At 38.6% G+C, this 20307-nt stretch overlaps 1 protein-coding gene across 3 annotated transcripts in view; it reads right to left on the reverse strand.

Moving 5' to 3' along the window:
- Positions 1–20307, reverse strand: part of MYO15B (myosin XVB) — a 1190858-nt gene that overhangs the window by 270568 nt on the left and 899983 nt on the right. For all 3 annotated transcript variants that reach the window (XM_044084949.1, XM_044084950.1, XM_044084948.1), the window contains one exon: positions 3241–3313. In XM_044084949.1, the coding sequence (XP_043940884.1) occupies positions 3241–3313 (73 nt within the window). The remainder of the gene's footprint in view (positions 1–3240; positions 3314–20307) is intronic.

Here is a 20307-nt window from a genome sequence, read left to right on the forward strand (position 1 = left end):
CTGCCTGCTATAACATCTCATTACATGCAAAGCCTGTGCTGCCTCTACAATATCTCACTGCATGTGTACACTGTACTGCCTTCTACAACATCTCACTACATGTGAAGCCTGTACTGCCTGCTAGAACATCTCACTGCATGCAAAGCCTGTTCTGTCTGCTACAACATTTTACTACATGAGAAGCCTGTACTGCCTGCTAGAACATCTCACTGCATGTGAAGCCTGCTCTGTCTACTACAACATCTCACTACATGCAAAGCCTGTATTGCCTACTACATCTTATTAAATGCAAAGCCTGTAATTCCTGCTACAACATCTCACTACATGGAAAGCATGTACTGCCTGCTACAACATCTCACTAAATGCGCAGCCTGTACTGCCTGCTATAAGATCTCACTACATGCAAAGCCTTTACTGTCTACAACAACATTTCACTGCATACATAGACTGTACTGCCTGCTACAACATCTCCCTGCATGCAAAGGCTGTACTGCCTGCTACAACATCTCCCTACATGCAAAGTCTGTACTGCCTGCTATAACATCTCACCACATGAGTAGACTGTTCTGCCTACTACAACATCTCACTACATGTGAAACCAGTACTGCCTACTACAACATCTCACTGCATGTGTAGACTGTTGCCTGCTACAACATTTTACTACATGAGAAGGCTGTACTGCCTGCTACAACATCTCATGACATGCAAAGCTTGTACTGCCTGCTATAACATCTCACTACATGCGCAGCCTGTACTGCCCACTACAACATCTCACTAAATGAGCAGCCTGTACTGTCCATAGCCTGATTATGCCCTTAATACCCATGCCAAGATGATGGCCACTGAACCTAGAAGCTTGTGTCCTTTATTAGCTCCCTCCTAATCTCTTCCTCCTACTTTCTCACTCTTCATCCCACTTACCCTTCCCACATAATGTATACTTCATGAAGAATTGTTATCCTGTAGTGGACTAACTTGATATCAAGACTAGCAACTACTCTGTTGTTAGATGAGAGCTAACATTAACACAAAGAATAGGTGACCTTTACAATGACAGTAACACCAAGTGTCATACATGGACTGTTTAGCAAAACTCATTCTACTTGCACTTACTGGTTAAATTTGCTGTTGAAAACCTTTTAGCCTGAAGTATTACAGGTTTGCCTTGTCAGTGTTAACTAGAACACAAATTCTAACTCATCAGTGTATCAGTTTTGTATAGACTCATCAACATTGAATTGTTCCTAGTCTAAGTTGTAATAGCCTACCACACGAGTTGAAATTCTATGTATACTGACTTGTACAAAATTGATTTACACTGTTTTGCTGAAATATCGGGGGTCATTTGCTGAAAAAAAAGTGCATTTAGATCAGCCTACTAACCTAGTTAACAAACCAACAATAATTGACTAAATAAATCAATGTTTCCTTAAAAACTTCAATATATATTACTGTGCCATCACACTTCTGCTCAGCAGTCACTTTTGGGCACTTTGGCAGTTCTGACTGAAAAACAACACCTGTAAGCTTTCTTCTCCCATGCGTTCACCAACATTCAGATTCACACTGCCTGAACACTTTTGGATTTCCAAGTATAAAGGCTTTCTTCTTTCCACTGGTCACTTCCATTACGTTTTGCATTACTTCAGCACTTTTCTGGGGAAACTATAACAAGGTACAGGTCATTGCTCATATTTTTTATTGTCTTTGTCATTAGCATTAATTATGTTCATAAGTCTCTGTCAGAAAAAAAACTTTACTCTGAATCTTTTGATCAGTCATCAGATTTTTCCCTTTGGAAATCAGCTCAAGCTTGGCAGAGTTTTCTGTTCAGTTCATCTATTTGTTACCATAAGAGTGCTTCTCTGCAGTATCTCACACTGTCAAATTTCCACCTCCTGGTATGTTTTTAAGTGTTTTACTTTACTCTTTCCTTTGTAAGAGATTTAGTTTGTTAGATCATTGGGCCTCTCAAGTTCTCCTCTGCATTCTTTGGAGATTCTTCTCGATCTCTCTCTCTCTCTCTGTCAAACACAACCTAAAAAAAATCCCTTTTCTCTTTCTCTCCCTCTCTACCTCTCTCTCAGAGACGGCCCAAAAGTTCCTCTCATTCTGATTAGCCCAGATCAAGGACTCCTATTTGTGGCATACTTGCTGTGAGCTTCCCATTATCTGTCTGTCATCTGGGATAGACTTAACTAGTTACTTTAGTAGAATCTTACATGGCCAGTGTTCAAGTCTCATCAGCCACTCCTTTCCTACTGTATGTATGCACACACAAAATTTGCATATTTGCATCAATAATATAATTCAACATTCTGAAAAGTCACCAAAGTTGTTTAATGTAGAAAACCATGTCTACTACATTGTAATAAAGGCACGGGGCATTGATGAGAATACCTAATATAAATTCATCTGAACCTAGACAACACTATTGTCAAAAGAACACAGCTAATTTATAAAATGGGGTGATCATTACAGTTTAAGCACATGCTTGGACTTCATATTTTATGTATGGTGGAGCAGGGCGAGCCAGGATGGATGCCAAGCATAAAAAGACCATGGAAGGGATGAGAACTCAGAGATAACATTCTGGAATTGAATGGATTATTAACTAAATGCACTTTTTCCAGTGGGTTTTCCAGCTGATTATTAAGAAAACACAGCCATAAATAACCCTTATAGTGTAGTAGCCAGAATTGCCAGAGGCCATTTATGACACATTATAAAAGCTATTCTTTGACTGGTTGTGTGTGGGGTTACTCACAGGGTTGAAAAAACACTTTTATAATAGTACCTATTGTATAATGTGTACACTGCATGTCAAGAAATGTACTTATTTATTTTACAGACCAATTTTTATTTAGCAGTATGTGTTCCATGTCTGTTTTGGGGTAGCCAGTTGCCCCTTTTCCTCAACTTGAAGTGACCTTGGAATTAATGCATAAGTACGGGATGCAGATCTGTAGGGAAAGTTTGAAGAGCTTGCCCCTCCCAGGCATACACAAAAAATGTTCTGTATGTTGGTATAATTTTATTTTGTGCTCCCTATGTGTTAGCAGTTAGTGGTAGACGTTGATTACTTGAGTTTCAACTGCCCGTTGAATCAGTGATTATTGATATGTTACACATCACACACAAAGTCATAAAGTATGCATAGAACATTTTGAAGAAATAGTAAGTAGGTTAGAAGACAGAAGGAATATAAATATTTTATAACATTATATAACATCCATTTACCTGAGAAACACTGTACGGCATGTTCATTAAGCTCATTATCACTGAAACTGATCAAGGACTCCTGAATGGGCACCTAAGGAATGCAGAAAAACAGGAAAAGCCAGAGCTGAGGCAGACATTGTGTACAGCTGTCATATCTAATATTTACTTTTGTCAGCATGTGACCTATATGCAGAAACAAGTTTACAGCTAGGAATCATCTGACACATCCATTTATCAATTTTCAGTATATAATGCCAGGCCTAATCTGTGGTACACAAGGAAGTTATTTGACAAGGTTCCTGGAGAATCTCAGTCAGTCAACATTACTAATGTTTTATGAGTAACAACCACAGAAATGTAATTTACTATGGAAGATCATATGGATAACATAACCATGGAGTTATGCATATACACACACACACACACACACACACACACACACACACACACACACACACACAAAAATATATACATATACGTATTTCAGGCACAGGCAATAATGCCCTTTTAGCCTGCCAATACACCACATACTGTCATTTTCATAATATGTCCAACTTGTTCTTAAAATATCCAAACCTGTGCTATAATTTAATAGTCTAGTCCTGGCATCAGCTGTTCTCTCAGAAAACCAGTTAGTACATCTCTCATTCCTATATAATCTTCTACATAGATTGTTTGATGATTCTTTATAATTCTTTGATAACCTCAAACACTAAATAACCAGAAATAAATTGTGTACAGAATATACCATGAACCACACGACTTATAAAATTAGTAACTTTTCTCCTATTAAAACATAATGTTTATTTTAAAAGTCATGTGGTTTCTGATATATTCTGCACACCATTCATTTTTGGTTACTTAGTTTGGTTTGGTGTGTAACCCCAAGCACTCCCAGAGATAGCCATCACTAAATATGCTATATACCCTGTAACGTTGTGAGGTATTGCTACCTGTACCAGAAGAAGTAAGACAGTGCATGTGTGGCATATGACAGCATGGCTGGCTGAAGTTTTGTAAATAATTTTTTATTTGACTGTCAAATTGATTGTACAGATGCTTGTATTAAAAATGTATTTGTAAAAATTGCTTATTTTAAAAATGCTGCAACAGAATCTTAACCTAGTTCTGAAGGTGAATTGTGCCAGAGTCAGGTTCACTAGAGGTGATGTCATTCTATAACTAGCTGAACAGCTGTGTGCCCTGTTCACTCACAGCCTCACCTCAGGCTTTGTCCCTACCAAATGGCGCACTGCTACAGTCATCCCTCTCCATAAAGGAGGAGTGACAACAGACCCTGGAAATTATCTCCCCATTAGTCTGACGAGTCTGATATGTAAGACTTTGGAGCACATCATCATGGAACTAATTAACAAGGATATAGGGAATCTTCAAACTCTAGATCCCACACAATTTAGTTTTGTGAAAGGTAGGTCATGCCTGCTCAACCTAGTTGACTTCTTTGAGTCAGTCACCAGAGCTGTGGATGAAAGTAAGGCAGTTCATACAGCCTACCTTGATCTGGCCAAGGCCTTTGATACCATTTCTCACTCAGGAATTATTGATAAATTCACCAAACTAGATATCAATCCCTATATCATTAGGTGGGTTGCAAATTGGCTCACAGAGAGAACACACAGTGTGAAAGTAGCAGACTCCAAGTCAGACTGCCGACCAGTCATGAGTGGAGTCCCACAGGGATCGGTCCTGGGCCCTCTCCTGTTTGGCATTTACTTCTCAAAAGTCCAGACCAACACGGAGGGACTCTGGCTGACTAAGTTTGCAGGTGACTGCATGCTGGGAGCCATTATTAACTCCCTAAGTGATGCAGACATCCTACAGAAAGGCCTCACTGAGACCAGTGACTGGTGTCGAAACCATGGCCTTAAGCTTAATGCCAAAAAATGCATCATCATCCCCTTTGGGAAAAACTCAGTTCCCACTAATTACCGCATCGATGGGAGCCCACTGAACAATGAAGGCATTATAAGAGATCTGGAGAAACAGGTTGACAGCAACCTCTCCTTCGACCACCACATTGCCACTGTGGTCAGAAATTCCTTCTATGTGACACATCTCATTACCAAGGGTTTTGCATCCAGGAAGAAAGAGGTCATCATTTCTCTCTACTCTTCCCTCATTAGACCAATCATAGAGTATAATGTCCCATTTGGCATGTACCTCACTAGACACCTGCAACAGCTAGAGAGGCCACAAAAGTACTTCACGAAGAGGATCCTAGGCCTTAAACACATGTCCTACATGGACAGACTAAAAAAACTCCAGCTTTTCTCTGTCTCATATCATCTACTAAGAGGACATTTCTGCTTGACTTACAAAGCCATGTCTGACCCAGCCCTGTTAGAAATGCTGCATCTAAAGAAATCCCAATCCCTCCACACCACACACACTCCAGAGACCTCAACTTCATTACCACAATCAACAGAACATGCTGGAGGGATAGGTTCATAACCCAGAGACTGCCCCTACTCTAGAATAGACTTCCCATACATGTCAAACAGAGCACCTCACTTCCAGAGAAATCCTGATGAGTGGATGGGAAATAGAAAGCTCACCCGGGGATCACTCCATTGGCTCTACTTGATAGAGGCACTGGGAGCTAATGTCAGGCAGCACAATGCAAGGGCACTTCTATGGGCTAGGCTTGTAAAGGTTCCAGGGCCATTAGCCTAGTACACACCTATGAACCTATGAACCTATAAGGATGGAACTCTGCAGCAGCAGTTTGTTGTTTGTTTTTGTTTTCCTTTGGAATCCGATATAAAATATCTATGTCAGTTATCACAATTCAGTTGTTCAGTAGTTGTACAATTCAATGTGTAGTATCTCATCTTGCCTTGTGGAAGTGAGCATCTCAGCAGAACATCTTGCCTTGTGATACTAAGTGAGTTAACTAGGGACAGTTTCTCTTTAGTTCAGTTAGGGAAAGCACAGTGAGATTAGTTTTATATTATTTCTTTTTCTGCATCTGTGAGATTCTATCCAACTGTGTTATTTTTATATTTTCTGTGACTGAAAACTCTGATGTTTATTGTAACTAAATATTAAGTATTCTTCTGTTTTCTATTTTATTATCCATTATTAAATATTTTTATACCTTTTCTTTGTGGCTGGTCTTTTAGAGATTACTTTTTACATCTTGAGAGTACTTGTGCTTATTTTAGTGACACTGTGGCGACTCCGAAAAGCCATACTGCTTTGGTCACATTCTACCATTTATATCAGTATTAATTTGAGACAGTATAATTGCTTACCCTTTGTAAGAGCCTTAGAGTATCTGGCTGGTGGCAGCAGTCTAACTTGTAGTCTGGAGAGAGGGGGCACAACTGATGAATCTGTGACAGTCTTTCCCTAGTATGTGTGTGTGTGTGTGTGTGTGTGTGTGTGTGTGTGTGTGTGTGTGTGTGTGTGTGTGTGTGTGTGTATGAAATTAGATATTCAAGTGTGTGTGTATCAGATACTTGGAAGAGGGACACAGTGCTCCAAAGTAAGTCTTGTTTGAGATCTGGAGAGTCAGAGAGTCCAGTCCCAGTGGATCATGTTCCCTGTGTACTCTTGAGGGAAATTCTGTTTGATGTAGAGGGCTGCATTTGAAAAACTGTGCAACTCCATCCCTGTTTTAGTGACTGTCTCTCACTGGTGTCAATTATGAGGATTGAAGCTCCTTGATTACTGGCTTGGGTAAAGAGGGTTCATCACATTCCCAAATAAGACCTTGTCTTAAAAATCTATATGAGACAGTGTATGAATTTATATATTTTAATATTTCATAATAAATTAAATGTTCACATCCATCCCTACACTAAAATGTTCACATCCATCACCACACTCACTACAATTCCAGTCTCACATAGACCTACCACGACAGCAAACCAAACACATAAACACACAAAAACATACTCGGAGGCTCTAAATAAAAATCTGCCTAAGCAGCAGAGACCTCCAAAGCAGACACCCAAGCAACCGCTACCCCAAAACAAAACACGTGCAACACATAGCTCACAAAGCCAGTGTGCCGAACAGTCACAGCCCTTAAGGCTAAACAACACACCTGATACACTTGTAATAGGTGACTCTATCATCAGGCACACTGACGTCCCGCTCACCAGGCTGAACAAGGAGAAGGTGACGGTGAGCTGCCTGTCGGCGCTAGAATCCGCCACATAACACAAGCACTCAGGTCACTCCAAGGCAAGTACAAATATGACTCAGTCATTGCCCATGCTGGTGTGAATGACCTGAGACGTACCTCCCTGGACTACATGAAAAGAGACATAGAGGAGCTCTCTGAGCATGTAGCCCAGGCCGGTATGACCCTGACCTTGAGTAGCATCTTACCCTCACCAAGAATGATGCCACAATATGAAGACAAGATGATCAATTTCAACAATTGGCTTACGTATTGGTGTCATTCAAAGGGGATCCAATGCCTGTCAGAATGGGATGACATGCTCTACTTGCCACGATGCTTCGCTAGGGACGGCTTGCACCTGTCACCCCTGGGCTTTCGGATATTGGCAAAGGCTCTTGCTACCCCCATACTGCCTTTTTTAGGCAAGGCTCAAAAGACAAACCCACCTCCATAGGTATCACAAGGGATAAGAAACTAAGAGTAATGCTACTCAATGCCAGAAGTCTAAACCTCAAGATGCACGCACTCGAAACTCTCCTTAGCATGGAGAACATTGATATCTGTGCAGTAACAGAAACCTGGTTCAGGGCTCCCGAGAGCACCCCAGCACTACCAGGTTATACCTCATACCATGCTTTTCGGCCCCAAAACTTGGACCGTACCACAAAAGGAAGGGAGTATCAATATTTGTCAAAGATACCCACACCTCCAGGTTGGTGGCACAGCACAAAGCATCAGAGACTATCCATGTGCAACTAACAGTGGGTAAAACTGCCTTCCAGTTTATAGCCTGCTACAGACCATCCTCCCAAACCCAGGAACCCCACTTGGCCTTCCTGAGAACACTGGAAAATATGAAGGTCTCTCCAAACACCATTATATTGGGTGACTTCAACTACCCAAACATAGACTGGGAGCATTACTCTAGCTCCAACACCCTAGCCCAAAGTTTCCTAGAATTTATAAACTCAAATGCTATGGAACAACTTGTTACCACTCCCACAAGAGGGGAAAACATACTGGACCTGATCATCACCAGCATGGGGACTCTATGCTCCAGACCAGAAGTGTATCCCTCACTGGTAAGATCAGACCATAAACTAATCTCACTGGATATTCACATCCCGACTCCACCCCCTGCCCTGAAAACCACAGTGAAAAACTTCTCTAAAGCAAATTTCACACTCCTCAAAACCGAGGTGGAATCCTTCAAAGCTCCCGGGCCTGTGAAAAATACGGCCCAGACCGCAGAATACTTTATAAACGCATTCTATGAACACCTTCAGGAATGCATGGATCATGCAATCCCAAATAAAACCAAGACCCAATCCTCCAAAGGCAGACATCCTGTCTGGTGGACCCCAGCCATAAACAAACTATACAATAGAAGGAGGAAGCTACTACATGATAGAGCAAAATCCCAAAAAGGGAAGGCATCTCTGATCAGTATTAGCAAAAAACTACGGGTACTCATAAAATCGTCTGAGGCCAGCTTTGAGAGAAAAATTGCACAGGACACTAAGGATAATCACAAGGCTTTCTTTAGTTATGTTAGAAACCTGGGTGGGAATTCCCAGATATGCTCAGAATTAGTCCAAAATGACAAAAAATACACCGAACCCACAGACATTGCCAACATCCTAGCTGACAGGTTCAGCGCAACCCCCCCCCTCCCCACCAAAAGAGCAAATATTTATCCCAGCAGAGTGCTGCCCCCCTGACATCTCAGATGCTCAGGTAAGAGCTGCCCTCTCCAAAGCAAAACACAGCATCAATGGGACCAGACGGTGTCCCGGGCTGCGTCCTACATGAACTCCAAGAAGAGCTAAACCCAAACATAAAACTACTGTTCAATCTCAGCCTTACTACAGGATATGTACCCAAAGAGTGGTGTACAGCAACAGTGGTCCCTCTCCACAAAGGTGGTGCCTCAACGGATCCTGGAAACTATTGCCCCATAAGCCTGACTAGCTTGGTCTGCAAAGCTATGGAAAGGATCATCATGGACCTCATAAATAAAGATATTGGGGACCTACAGACACTGGATCCTACCCAGTTCGGCTTTGTTAAGGGCAGATCCTGCCTTTTAAACCTGGTTGATTTCTTTGAAACAGTCACCAAGGCCATTGATGAGGGGAAGGTGGTCCACACAGCCTACCTGGACCTCGCAAAAGCCTTCGATACAATACCCCACTCGGGCATTATAGATAAGCTCACCAGCTTAAATATAAACCAATATGTCACTAGATGGGTTGCAAACTGGCTCAAGGACAGATCCCACATGGTTAGAATTCCTGGAGCCATGTCAGACTCCAAACCAGTTACAAGTGGCATCCCACAAGGCTCAGTCCTGGGACCTCTCTTGTTTGGTATATATTTCTCGGAGGTACAGGCCAACACGGAAGGACTGTGGCTGACTAAGTTCGCAGATGACTGCAAACTGGGTGCCATAATCGACTCTCCAGCTGACACAAGCATCCTCCAAAAGGGCCTCATAGAGACAGACAACTGGTGCCAGAGCCATGGCCTCAAGCTAAATGCCAAAAAGTGTATAGTCATCCCCTTTGGCAAAAACAAAGTGCCCACAAATTACCACATAAGTGGTAATCCATTAAGTACAGAAGATGTAATTAGGGACCTGGGGACCCAAGTTGATAGCAATCTCTCATTTGACAACCACGCGGCCAAAGTGGTTAGAAAAACATTTTATATAGCCCACCTAATCATGAAGGGATTCACATCTAGATCAGGGGAGGTCATCATGCCTCTTTACTCATCCCTCATCAGGCCCATAATTGAGTACAATGCCCCTTTCGGGATGTACCTTACCAGACACCTGCAGCAACTGGAAAGACCCCAAAAGTACCTCACCAAGAGGATCATAGGGCTCAAACAGATGCCATATGCTGCCCGGTTAAAGAAACTCCAGCTCTACTCAGTGGCATACCGCCTGCTCAGAGGCAATCTGTGCCTGACGTATAAAGCCATGTCCAACCCGGAATTAATGGACATGCTGCACCTCAGAAAATCCAAATCCCATCGAGCTACGTGCTCAAGAGACTTGAACCTCAGCACTGAAATAAATAAATAGGACATGCTGGAGGGACAGATTCATAACCCAGAAGCTCCCTTCAATCTGGAATAAAATCCCAGTCCAGGTTAGGCAGAGTCCCTCATTGACTCTCTTCAAGAGGAATCTTGATGAGTGGATGGGAGATCGTAGGTTTACCCCAGGTAACACTTCTGTGTCACTGTTAGACAGAGGCACAGTATACTAACCTCGAAAAAGGGCATAGCAAAATTAATTTAAAATGGGTGGCGAAAGCCAAACACACTCTGGCTAGGCTTATAAATGCCCTAGGGCAGATAGCCTAGTATGAACCTATGAACCTATCACTATTTCCACTGTACTCTTTCCAGTTCAGTCACGTTAGTTTTCTTATGTAACCTACAAATAATGGTTTCATCATTTCTGATTTCCTAGACTTTGTAAACCTTCTTATATAGCCTATAGTTTCATAACTATCATTAACCATCTGGTTGATTTTATCAGAAGAATTCAAAGCTGTGTCTACCCATAGAACCAGGTCCTTAAATGAATCCTTCAGTCTAGGTCTCCCAATACAATAGTCTTAGCTTTTTATGTATTTGTCAGCTTATTATTCTCCTGTGTCCAGATGGTTATTTTGCATTAATATCCTAGCCATAAGAGATATAATCAGTGCTCATGTTTTGAAGTCATCTGCATATAGACTATAGAACACCTCAGATGAAAATGATAGATCCCAAAGAAATAATCTAAAAAATATGGGCTTGGGACAGAGCTATGTAGGACACTCAGAATGTAACCTAGAATTTCAACTGTCGAGTTGCTGTATGACACTTATCATATCCTGCTTATAAGCCATCTTATCAAGCTTACATTAACATCTAATTGTTCTAATTTATTGATCAAGGTTCTATGCATGACCCTATCAAAGGCTGAAGATAGGTCTATATAACTTACACCTACAAATATTGTGTCATTTATAGCTGCTATTATATTGTCATAGAACATCATGTTACAGGTAATTATAGATCTATTTTCAACATAAGCATACTGATATATGGTGTGAAGTCCCTGCCTTTCCAGTTCTTACAATAATGTATCCAAACTAACCTTGCCCACTAGTTTTTCACAAGAAAGTAGTTCTATGGGTGTTTATGTCTTGGGGCTTGATCTCTTCCCCTTTTTCCTTTAAAGATGACAGAGGTAATCCAGAAAGCTCAAGTCAGGTATGGTATCCCACCTGTGACCCAGATGATGACAGGACTAACAAGAAACAGAGTACAAAGGATTAGTACAGATAAAATTATTTTAGCCAATAGATCTATGAGACTCTCTTTCACGTACCCTCCCTATGGCAGGAATAAAGACACCTTGTTGAAGTTTCAAATAGTTCAGGTCAGTTATTTAAAGTCAGCTTCACTTAAATATTTTTTTAACAAGTGCATGTCTCCAGTCTTGAATAATTTCCACATACTTAAATGACCTAGTGGATAACAGATGTAATGGTACTCTAAGTTCACTCTGAGGTGTTCACAGGTCATTATTATTAATTTCTTCTCCTTCTCCTTCTCGAGCTTTGCTTGGGTCTAGTTTGCATAGCCCTTTTTCAATATACTCTAATTTATTTCCAGTATATGAAGTTATCTGGAGCTTACTAGTACAAATTATTTTCCTTGTCTTTGTGCAGCCAAAGTGTTTTGCGTATTTTTTTTCAATATAATTGTAATCTCTTGTGTTTGAGTGTAAATTTAGAATCTATGTACAGTTTATTGATTTGTGCCTTTTTACTTCAACCACATCTTATATATTTATAAAATGGTTCATATAAATTTCCTACAACCTTTCACTGATTTTGTTTTAGACAGTTTAATTTATCTTTGCAGTTTATTTCCATTTTCAAAGTTATAGTTCAATCAATTTTCTATTTCTTATACTATTTTATCTCTCATCTGAATTAACTTTTTAACACTTTTATTAAATTATTACTTAAGATATAGACACAAAGTCCTTAATATAAAAGTAAACAAACCATATTAACATCTTTAAAGTTATATGCTGTATACATCACATATGTTCTTTTTTATAACTATCATCAGTTCAGCATTACATAACTTGCTTAATTCCTGCCTTCCCTTAAACCTTAGTCCTCCTTCAGAACATTATTGTGGATGCATTGTTCCCACAATTTCCATTTATTTCTATGTAATTTGCTCATTCCCTTTTCTAAAGATTCTACTTCCAGCTCTTTTATCTCTGGTACAATATTCAATACTTCAAACACAGTTTGTTTAGACTTTCATTTCCATTTTCTAGTAATCGCTTTTTTGGCAGCCACCAGAATTAAACACAACAAGGCCTTACTATATGTAGGCAGTTCAGATCCAGTGTCCCAGCTCAAAAGAATCATTACCTTAGTTACACACATTTGCTCACCTGATATTTCTGACAGAGTCTTCTGTAGAGAATTTTTAAAATATGCCAACTCTTTATACTCCCAAAACATATGTTTCCTGTTACCTTTTTATTCCCCATCACACATCTATTGATATCAATAGTCTGTAGCTTGCAGTCCAATTGTCATCTTGACCTCATCCCTTTCTATTACCTTTCCCTCTCTAGTTATTTACTCCCAATACCTTGGTTCCTTTGCCAGTTCAATTCATATCCTTAAACAAAAGTTTCCAGTTTCTCAGTTTTTTATCTTTTGTCTAGCTTTTTCCTGTATATTCTTAGCTGTAATCCATACTCCTAGATACTTTATGTTATTGTGTCTCCATAAGTATGGGTATTGCTGAAGCAATTCACATGAGGGCACATCATTTTTGGCTATAGCCTTTGCTTTAGCTTCATTAATTTTATATGCTGAAAAGACTTGAAACTGTCACAAAATGTTCCACGACACCAAAGTATTCTTTTTCTGGATTTAACAGGTACAAAATAATTAAATTTTCAAATAAAGCTGTTTCTTTATTACTGTACTAATTATATCATTGACATTCTGAGTCCCTTATTTTCTTTGTCAGTGGCTCTAAATATAAAGCAAATAAGAAAGGGGAAAGAGGACATTCCGCCCTGGTTCTTATGTTCAGAAACAACTTATCCTGCTTCTGATCCTTCATATATCATCTTAAATAACCTTATTATTATATTAAGGAATATAAATGCTACCATTGCCCTACTCATAAATTCCCAACTTACTCTGTGAACTGCTATCTATTCATCAATACCCACCAACAAAGCAACATTTTCTTATATTCTGCTTTCCTCTGGGTCATCATTGTTCTATTAATGTTGGCAAATTTTGCCTCCTCACCATAATACCCCATAGATCCATATCTATCAATTTTGGCAGCAACTTTGCCACTCTTTTAGTGAGAATAGACATAAACACTTTATAATCATAGTATAAAATTGAAATGAGTCTATATGAAGTTGGCTCTGATGGGTCTTTACTGTCTTTAGTTATTACAACCATTAAGCTTTCTTCTAACATGTTGGTGCTTCCCCACCTTTTATAATACTGTTAAAAAAACCCTTCCAGATTTTTATCACTTTATTCCTTCCTTACTTCCAGACTTACACAGAAATACCATCTGTTCCTGGAGACATTCTTACAGCTTGATTATACATCACTGTTTTTATCTCATCTTAACAGTTAATTGTTGTGCCTTCTCTACCTCTAAGTTTGTCATACTTAAGTCTTCCATAAAAATGTCCATTTGTGTTCATTCTTGATTTTTACATTTCTCTGGTTTATAGAAATTTTCATAAAATTTCTGAAATACCTCTAATACCTCTAAAGGATCTTTGGTTATTTTTCTTGTTATAGGCTCACTAAGTCTGGCGACAACCCTTTCTACTTTCTGTTGCCTAAGTCATTGTGCTAAAAGTTCTTGTACTCTGGCATTATTATCAAAAAACAGTCACTTAACAGCAATCTTTCTAAACTCATGCATATTATCCAGGTATTCCATTATTTCCTCTTTAGAACTCTGCATTTGTTTCTCTTTTTCCAATTCTGTGAGATTCACCTTGTTCTGCAATACTCTAACTTTTGTCAGCCCCTCTAAATAACTCTTCCATTTTCATTTTATTCCACTCACCAAGTTATAACTTCTGAGGAAATTTCTATCTTGTCTAATACCTTTTGAATAATTTGCACTACCCATTTCTTAAATTCCTCTTTTTAATATGTGTGTGGGAAAGCACCAGTGTCTCATTTTTATTTCATTACTCTGCATTTTTTATCTTAGTTCTTATTGTTGCGTGATCTGAAATAGTTATCAGATGTGTGTCAAAGCTTTCAATTAAATGCAAATGTTCCTGTGAAATAACTTCTTTCTGGTCCAGCCCAGTTATTGTACTTTGATGAATAATGTGTAAATTCTCTCAGCATTCTACTACTGAACTCATGCCTTTCATGCCAAATATTTTCACAAATTTCATCAGAAATCTACCCTGTTTTATTATATTTTCCCTTCAAGGTCCCTCAGCTACATCCTCACTATTGCAAATCAAGTCCTTATTTATAAGTAATATTCCTCACTGAAAGCTGATTATTTCTCCCAAAATATTCTTATGCTCCATAATAGCAGTTTTTGGTGGAATATTATGTAATTCTCCTGCCTTGCCGGTAGCCCCATACCACTACAAACCTACCATTATCTTTCTTTTCCTCTTCTATCACTACTGGAGCTCCTCTGGCAATTAGTATAATTACTCCCCCTTTCCTTTGTCAGTGCGGCCATGGTGGTGCAGTGGTTAGCATTGTCACCTCACAGCAAGAGGTTCTCTGGTTCAATCCTCAGCTGGGGTGCCTTCTGTTCAGAGTCTGCATGTCCTCCCTGTGGTCGCATGGGTTTCCTCCGGGTGCTCCGGTTTCCTCCCACATCCCCAAGATATGCTGCAGGTGGATTGGACACTCTAAATTGGCCCTAAGTGTGAGTGTGTGTTTGTGTGCCTTCCATGTAAGGTTGGGGCCCGGGCTGGCAACTCGACACCGTAAAACTCTACTGCCAATCATGAGTGGACAGGTGATCCGCTGTGGTGATCCCTAACCAGGTAAAAGCTGAAAGAAGAAGAAGAAGAAGACTCCCCTTTTCCTTTGTCCATGATATTATGTTGAATATCCATCCTGAAATCCTTTGTTTATTAAATTCATATGCTCATTTCTTTCCAAATGTGTCTCCTGCAGCACTGCTATTGGCACTCTACATTTCGTAATATAATTCAATACTCTTAAATTTTTGTCTGCACTTATAAGGCCAGTTACATTCCAAGATAATATTGATAGCATAGCCATTATAATAAGGAGTTATTTCTCTCACCTATTATAAGTGACAGTTTTTTTGAATATGTATTTCTAACTTTTGTGTTATATGCACACTATTGTTTGTCAGGTTTATCTTTTATACAGTTGCTTCTTGTCATCCTCATTTGATCTATATCACATTTTTTCAAGACTTTTTGTTTTAATGAAAACCCAGAGACAAAAACAACTAAATACATTTTCAGAACACCCCATAACCTATTAACTTAGAACAAATACATAAAACTATGTACAGCTTCAAAAAGTTAAATTTAACTCTCCAGATAGGAACAATTGCCCCCAATTGACAGCTGCATCCACATGCGTTACCTAACCCAAAATTAAGGTTACCCATGCTAAGGTACATGTTACAGCTTGTGCTCCCTCTTACACTGATTGTTGTCTGTTGTTTTTGTATCCCTATTCCTCTCCCAGCTGAAATAAAGCCTGTATGCTTTCAGAAAACTTTAACTTTTAGCCTTAAATTATAAAGGGCACTGCTATCTGTAAATAAATGTAAATTAAGCACTGTTCTATTAAATGCATTGAAGTATTAAGACTGCTATAGAAGCTGTTATCACTTATTCACTTCCAATAATTTCAAACTTTATTTTTTTACTGAATTACTGAACCACTTGCCCTTGTATCTTTATATTTTGCATTTACCTCGGCAAACAAGCTCAGAACTCTTGTGATTAATTGCTTGCACCTGCAAACAGCTTGTTTCCATGGAAAGATAGTTAGCAATGAGGAAAAAAAAATAAACAGCTAATGTTTCTGAAGATGCATGAAGGTGTCTTTGTCAATTTTACTCAGAACATAACAGAATGTACAACTGCCTTCAGCGGACTTCTTGATGCTCACTAAACATTTACTAAAGGGGAAAAAAGCTAATATCATTGCATATGCAAGAAACTTAACCCTACTCATGGCTTTCACTATTCTGATTTATTTTTTCAATTGTACTTGCTTAAATAAACACTTGTTTTTAGATTAAGCCAAGAGCATCAATCCAGACATTCAAATTTGCAAAAATAAGAGAAAACATCTCAACTCTACATGCAATATAATCAGTGCACTTTTACACCCCACCCCAACCACAGCAGCATTGCAATATATTAAATTAAACTTGCGTTTGTCTAGCCTTTATTTTCTTTTTTACACTGTAAAGCCTAGATTTATTAAAGCAAAGAAGCACTTGTTTAATATATTTAACACATACAACAATCTCTGAAAAGACTCACCCTGATCCCTACATTTAAAATACCCCTCACTACATACTACACAATGGTACTATAAACACATAGTTTATATAATGAAATGTTTTATACAGATACTATTAAGAACAAACAAAAAAATATGGTTACTTTTTTCCTTTTAATGTCCTAAACATTAATGGCATAAATGGGGTGTATGCTCTATAGTCCATCGACAAGTTTAACAAAGTCAACAAAAGTCCAGCCTTTCTCAGCCACTTTTTCTTGCAAAGCCATATTTCACAAATCTGATTGATGCTTTATAATGTCATAATTATTCATTAATTCTGGTGTTGCTGGTCTTCTTCCTCTCAGTTTCCATCTCCCAACACAAGACTGTGGTTCAAGCCCAAGGTACTCTCAATTCTTCTAATCAATTCCTATGCTTTTTCTGTCTCTCAAGCATTTTCCTTTGGAACATTGGAAAAGGTTTCACTAGCAATGTCTTTCTATGGACTTTATTGCCAGAACAACGAGAGTGTCCTTCTGTTTGATGGCTACTTTTTGTTGGATGACATTTTGTCTTTCCTGCATAGCCTGTTCTACATCCAAAAATGTTTTTGATCCTCCAGAAAAAAAAAAATATTTTGAAGACAGCTGGATACAGCATATTGAATCTCACACCTACATCTCAACATTCCCTGACGTTGGCATACATTTTGTTCTCTTCTGAATGGTGTACAGTGAATACTCATTTTCCATAAACATTCTGCTGTCTCAAATTTTCAATATTTTTCACTTTTGCCATACTATTGTCAGGATCAAGTCTTTCTGCTGGTATTATTGCATCTTACAGTTCATCTGAATAGCTAGTTAAAGATTCTGTTTTTTCCAGCCTTTTTGTAATCTGAGTTGATATATTCCCTCAGTGTTTCATTTATTTTAGTCAGCTCTGAGTACATATGATTTATTTATTCCTCTATATTATTGGAAGCCACCTCTTGTACCAAAACTGAAGCTTGGACTGCTTTTGCAGAAGACCTGGAGGATTTTTCCCAGTCAGTGTTTTCCCTTCACCTTTTTAAATGATTTCCTTGGAGTTTCTCCAGATTTCATCTTTGTTGGCATCCAGGCAGTGTACTTACTAGCCAGAAACCAAATTTTGTGGAAACTGGCAGAATTACTAGCTCTTATGTCTCACTTTCATTTTTTCATACTGGGATAGCTGAAATTAAGCTGTTGATCAGTGTGCAGTCATCTTGGAAGTCAACTCATCTCAATGATCTTTTTCTCATGAAAATACATCCTCCAGACCATGTGTGTCCAGATCCTGATGTTACCCACCTTTTTGATTCTGTGCTGTCAAACAATTTTCCTTTCAAAACTTGCTACATTCATTCTGCTGTCTTTCCAATGAATGTATCAATCCATTTATTTTTACCTAGTGACTGTTCCACTTCCACATGATCTGCTATTAATTTTCTATGCATTGGTTTAGATTTGACTTTGGCAGAATTATCTAGCTTTAACTTTTATAACGCATGATCACCACACATCAAAGATGGTAAAACGTGCCATGAAGTAGCGATCATCTCCTTTTTATCTAGTACATCCTGTTCCTGGTAGATTTATTCACTATCTACAGCAACTGATATTCTTGAACAGAAATCATAAATAGTTGCCTTACTAACATTGTAGAATTAATACTATTAAAGCCTGTTTGCAGTAAATTTATGTCCAGAGCTAGTATGATTTTTCACTCCTGTGATTCATGCTAGAAATGTACGAATTATTGTAAGTACTTGTGGTCTAATTATTCCAATAATTGTAATCTCTTCTGGTGTTGTCTTTATTGTCCCAGTTACCTAATCTACAATGCTGGTGTTATCATCAAAGATATAACAATCACAGAGCTCATAATTATCTTCATTTCCTATCATAACACCTCCAACTGATCTTTTGTTATAATGTGTGTTAAAGAAAAAAAAATTATATCCTGATAGAGCTGGTTTCCAGTCATTGCTCTTTAACCATGTTTCACAAACAAAAACACTATAGATCTTATGTGAACGCAGCACATTTTCCAATAAAAAGCTTTATTATTAATTTAATAATAGACTTCCTTGCATTAACAGCACAAATAAATCAGACTTTGCTATCAGTAAACTGTTAAATTTCTGAACCAGCAAAAATTCTTTCTCGAGCTAGTCAAATACTGTAATACATATACTGCAAAAATTGTCTTCCTTTGTCTTGATAAGTGGACTCCATCCTGTCTACATATGTGTGCCCAAAACTAGGTTTGGATGTAATACGCATTCCTTTTTTAAAATAGCCTATTTTTAAAGTAGGTATTTTCACAAAAAATATATTTTCATTCATGCTGACCTGACTCTCTTTTCTAAATGTGATTTGTAAAAAGTATGTCTGAACACCTGTACAAGCTTTGTTATCTTAGAGGACTGTAATTTCCCAACTAACAGTGAGTCAGATAATATCATATGAGCTAATAAGAATTAAAAACTTCCTTACTTTGTTCCCAACCCTACACTTTACATAAGAAAAAAACCTGCTTCATAACATTGCCACAAAGTAAGAGACATAGATGTGTAACACATACAGCACTTATAAAGCACTAAATCTATCCCCTTTTCTAGTCCTTGCTCTAATCCTGACCTGCAGACACTTACACAAGCACTCACACCCACCTGCTAATGTAACAACTTTCTGTATATCTAAAAGTTTTGGCATTAAACTCCCAAACCCATACTTACCTTATCACACACAATCAATCTTCCTTCTTACAGCATTAAAACATTCGATGATGCAAGCACTTGATGTATTTCTCATGGTTAAAAGTACTGATGAATTCACTTCTTAATTTTAACATGACATTAATAAGAGAGTCTGCATAGGTTCATAGGGAATTACTAGGCTATTGATCTGTGAGGATGTTAAGAAGACTAGCCTTATATTCTCATGGTAGTTTTAGCCCTTATGTTTTCTGTACAAATAACCCAGAAATTGGCAGAACAAGGATATGTTGGGACATGCACATGTTGCCCCTGTCTGTGAGGGTCAACGGTGCTAATGACTAGTTAATTTGTGGTTATCCATCTATTCATCCAAATTATGTTTGAACAGATAAATGGAAGTACTTTGCTTTATATTTAGGGGAAAAAAACAGTTCCACAGAAGTGTAATTCTTTGTGATGCATACCCATCCCTCCAACATGTTCTATTTATATTGGAGAACAGATTGAGGTCCTTTGAGCAGGAATCAATGCCACCATTGGACTTGCAAACGTATAATAGGTCTGACAGGGACAGGGTGTATTGAGGCTCTACATGAGAGAGAAGCCCCCCAGTAACCTGTATG

Source organism: Protopterus annectens, chromosome 10.part0, assembly GCF_019279795.1.
Source record: "Protopterus annectens isolate FY-2018-M chromosome 10.part0, PAN1.0, whole genome shotgun sequence".
In the NCBI taxonomy this organism is placed as follows: domain Eukaryota; kingdom Metazoa; phylum Chordata; order Ceratodontiformes; family Protopteridae; genus Protopterus; species Protopterus annectens.